General features: G+C 30.3%; 1 protein-coding gene across 1 annotated transcript; it reads left to right on the plus strand.

The window, feature by feature from the left end:
- Positions 1-1612: 1612 nt before the first annotated feature.
- On the plus strand, positions 1613-2441 carry BDBG_18088 (uncharacterized protein; the record flags this gene model as incomplete). The annotated part of the gene is made up of 4 exons (XM_031725674.1): positions 1613-1962; positions 2113-2143; positions 2196-2200; positions 2369-2441. Coding segments are annotated over 4 exons (458 nt in total), but the record flags the coding sequence as incomplete, so codon positions are not given.
- Between the last annotated feature and the right edge of the window lie 1329 nt (positions 2442-3770).

Consider the following 3770-nt stretch of genomic DNA (forward strand, 5'->3'; position numbering starts at 1 on the left):
GAATTAACATAGCGTATTAGCACAGAGTGCCTTCCCTGCATTAGTAGGAATAGCGTCATTGAGAACGGCGATATTTCCCACTTTATTTGATATCTCCAAAAAGCTGTAATCAAGTGATCGAAACTCTCAGCCCACAGGAAACGGACCCCGCTTTCAAAAAACTGATGAGAACTGCTTCTGAAAGAGAGGGGCTAATATGACAGGCTGCGCTTGATCAATCATATAGACTATTCTGTTACACTTCATAGATTCTTCTACTTCACTTCATAGATTCTTTCATTTCACTATCAAACATGTATGCTCTGATTCTCGGCCATTCTCAATCGCCGATCCTTGGCCGTCATGAACATATATAGATTCTTCCACCCCGAAGCTTCACTGCATACATCGTCACATACATGTATAAATATTCATCTTGATCACTGATTTCTACACTTTCTCTTTCTTTTCCTTCTTTAACATTTTTCTCTTTGTTATATAAGATCTATCAATATTATACTGATCTATTCGGCGTAGGCCTCTTATAAAAATAGCTGTTTAGACTCTTTAATTATATCAGATGATTGATTATTAAGTGTAACATCTTGATTAGAAAAAGATTCATATATTGAAACTTTTAATATAAACTAAACTTAGTTGAAATATATAATTGATTTACTGTTTCAGTTTTATAAGATACTTAAGACAGTTTTAATCACTTATATATTAATACTGCAGTCAGTCTGATAAGTGTATAACAGTTTATTTACTTATCTTAAGAAGCAGTTAAATCACTTAAAAAGAAATTCAGTCTGAGTTAATACTATAGCATAGACTATTATTACTGTAAGAGATAAACTGATATATTACTACAGTAAAACTGAATAATTTTTTACAGAGTACTGTGATTCAAAGATTGCTTGAGCCAGCGTACGATTACAGGTGTACACCGGCTTCTTATATATGTTATACTAAATTAGTGGCTGCTAGAGCCTCTTTTACATTCATAAGCATGTTTAAAAGTGACTGTGTTATTATTCACTGATTATACATTCTTCTGAATTACATTCTCTCTTATCAGATTCAGTCACACTCACATAATTATGACATAAGCTCTAGCTTTATGTGAATTAGTGTATCACTAGTGTTCACAGTTATATAGTCTGTCTCTGATTTAACTAGTGTTCTGTATACATTCTCACAAAGAAACTTTTACTATATTACATTACTCATTTACTAACTGTTTTCATTCTTTAATCATCTTCTTTATTATCATCATCATTGAATATCATCATCTTATTCAAGATTTCTGTCTCTTCTTCTTTTTAATATCTTCTATCTGTTTATCTATCACATTGTACATGTTTCTAGCAATGATCTCTCATTCTTATAACAAGTGTCATTGTAGTGCTCATATCAGGCAGTTCATTAGCAGTAAGTGTAATATGTTGTGAAATGTGACCAGAACTTGTTTATCTTCTAACAATCATCAGAATGTACTATTATAAATGACATATCTTCTTCATCTTCTCATACACTCTTAATCTTCTTTTCTCAGTGAGCATCTGATTGTGTTTCCTGATCATGTTTTGTGTGAATACAGATGCTGATATATTTGTTTTAATTCATATAGAATCTTCACATATTGACAGATCTGTGTCTGCAGATGATAGTAAACACCTCAATGTTAAATTATTGATTGAGAACTTGAAGAATATAATAATGAAGAAATTATCTGTGTTATATATAACTGAGTCTTCTATGTCTCTCTCTGCTCTTTCTATTACTGTTTCTTTCTCTGTCACTTCTTCTCAATCTTCTACACTTATCTCTGTTTCTTGCTCTCCCGCTTTTGTCATCTCTATTCCTGCTATTCTCACTTCTGCTACTTCTGTCTTCTCTGTCTCTGCTGCTTCTGCTGTTATCATCAGCTCTTCTTATTTCAAGAAGATGTTGTGTAGACTTGATAAATTACATTTCTCAGTGTATACACTTCTGTTTTTTTACTGATTTCTAGAATACTCTATTATATGAAGACTGTGTATAATACAACTATCTGAAGCTCAGTCACAGACACTAATTATTATGTTTATTTTAAGTATTCATGATGAGATAATCATGTATTAATACCAGAGAATTACTCTTCTTTTTAACAGTATTAAGAGTATAAGTCTTTTCTTTTTCATCTTCTCTTCTAATGCTAATTTTTCTAGGAGAAATTGTTATGAGTTTTATCATACATAAAGTCATAGTGTTCACAGATATTAAGAAACTTTTTATAATCATTAAATTCAATATTACAGATACATTCACTCTGATAAATATTTCTAAGATAATTAACTCATATCAGTCTATTCTCTGATATTTATTGTCTGACTTTGTGATGTAGATGAAGAATATCCATGTTTTCAGAAATGAGAATATGAATATCATACTCTTTTACACTTATAAATGTGAGGCTTGTACACCTTGTCTAAAATGTTATTATGAAAATAAGCTGTTCACATGATAGATTCTACTTTCTGTATTTCTCTGTGTCTCTCTCTCTCTTTCTGAGAAGTCTCATATGTGTTATAATTGTGTATGCAACTCTAAGGTCAGCAGATGTTTATTTGATAGCTGTTCTCGTCTCTGATTTTACAGTTTTATATGCTAATAATAATTCTTAGTTACTCTGATATCAGAGGTCATTTTAATCTCTGAAGATGATAATATCACTGAGACTACTTTCTCTCACTCTTAAGCTTCTCTTATTATTTTCTCTTTCTTCTCTGTGAGAAAGATTGTATGCATACTGAGTTATAAGTGTTCAGCTCTGAGTGACTCTTATCATTATTTATTCAATTCTGTATTCTCTTCTTCTTTCATTTCTTTCATCTTTACTCTCTCTACTCTGACTTCTAATTCTATGAGTTCTGCACTCTTCTTTAATTTTTCTACACACACATGTACACATTTCTATATTGGCATTTCAGTCAATCTTGTAATAAATGATATTAATATCATACACAGAGTAGTAGAGAAATCAGAGACATATATGATATTATTACAAGAGCAGCTTACAGGTCTTGAATTTCTTACAGATCTCAAGTTTTGAGATTTCCTTTGTTTTTAATGTTTTTCAGATGATATGATGTTGGAAATAGATTAACATGTGATGTATGAAAATGAATGAGATATATATGATAATATTTATCTTTTTGCAGCTGACTCTTACAGTTGATAATCAATTCATTATTTCTTCTCTTTTCTTACACTTTTGCTTTGTCTGCTAGTTACTACTCTTATACAATCTCTATATAATACAGTGTTCAGTAACTAGATTCAACAGCTTTCATCTTTTATAATTCTATCTCACATATTATACTATCTCTCTTCACCTGCTCAGACTACTACAGTAAACAGCTCATTAAAACTAATCTCACTTAATCTCTGAGTATTCTCAGAGATTGAAATGACTTGATCTCATATATTCACAGATGTTTCAGATGCTTCATTCTTTGTTATCTTTGTAATTGAACTGATATAAATAGTTAAATTCAACTCTGAATTTCTTTTTCTTCTGTAATCTGATTCATATGTAAGTCTGCTGCTTTGAGACTGCTTTTTACTATATTACACTCACTATTTACAGTATGTTATTATATGACTGACTACAGTCTTATTACTTATTAAAGTGTGATGATTATCTGATTTCTTTATTACTTTTTATTCATTTCTTATAATTATGAAAAGATTAGAATAAGTAAGATCATCTGATTCATAAATATCTATGATTTCTCTTACTTTAT

This window comes from Blastomyces gilchristii (assembly GCF_000003855.2).
Source record: "Blastomyces gilchristii SLH14081 genomic scaffold supercont1.58, whole genome shotgun sequence".
Lineage (NCBI taxonomy): Eukaryota > Fungi > Ascomycota > Eurotiomycetes > Onygenales > Ajellomycetaceae > Blastomyces > Blastomyces gilchristii.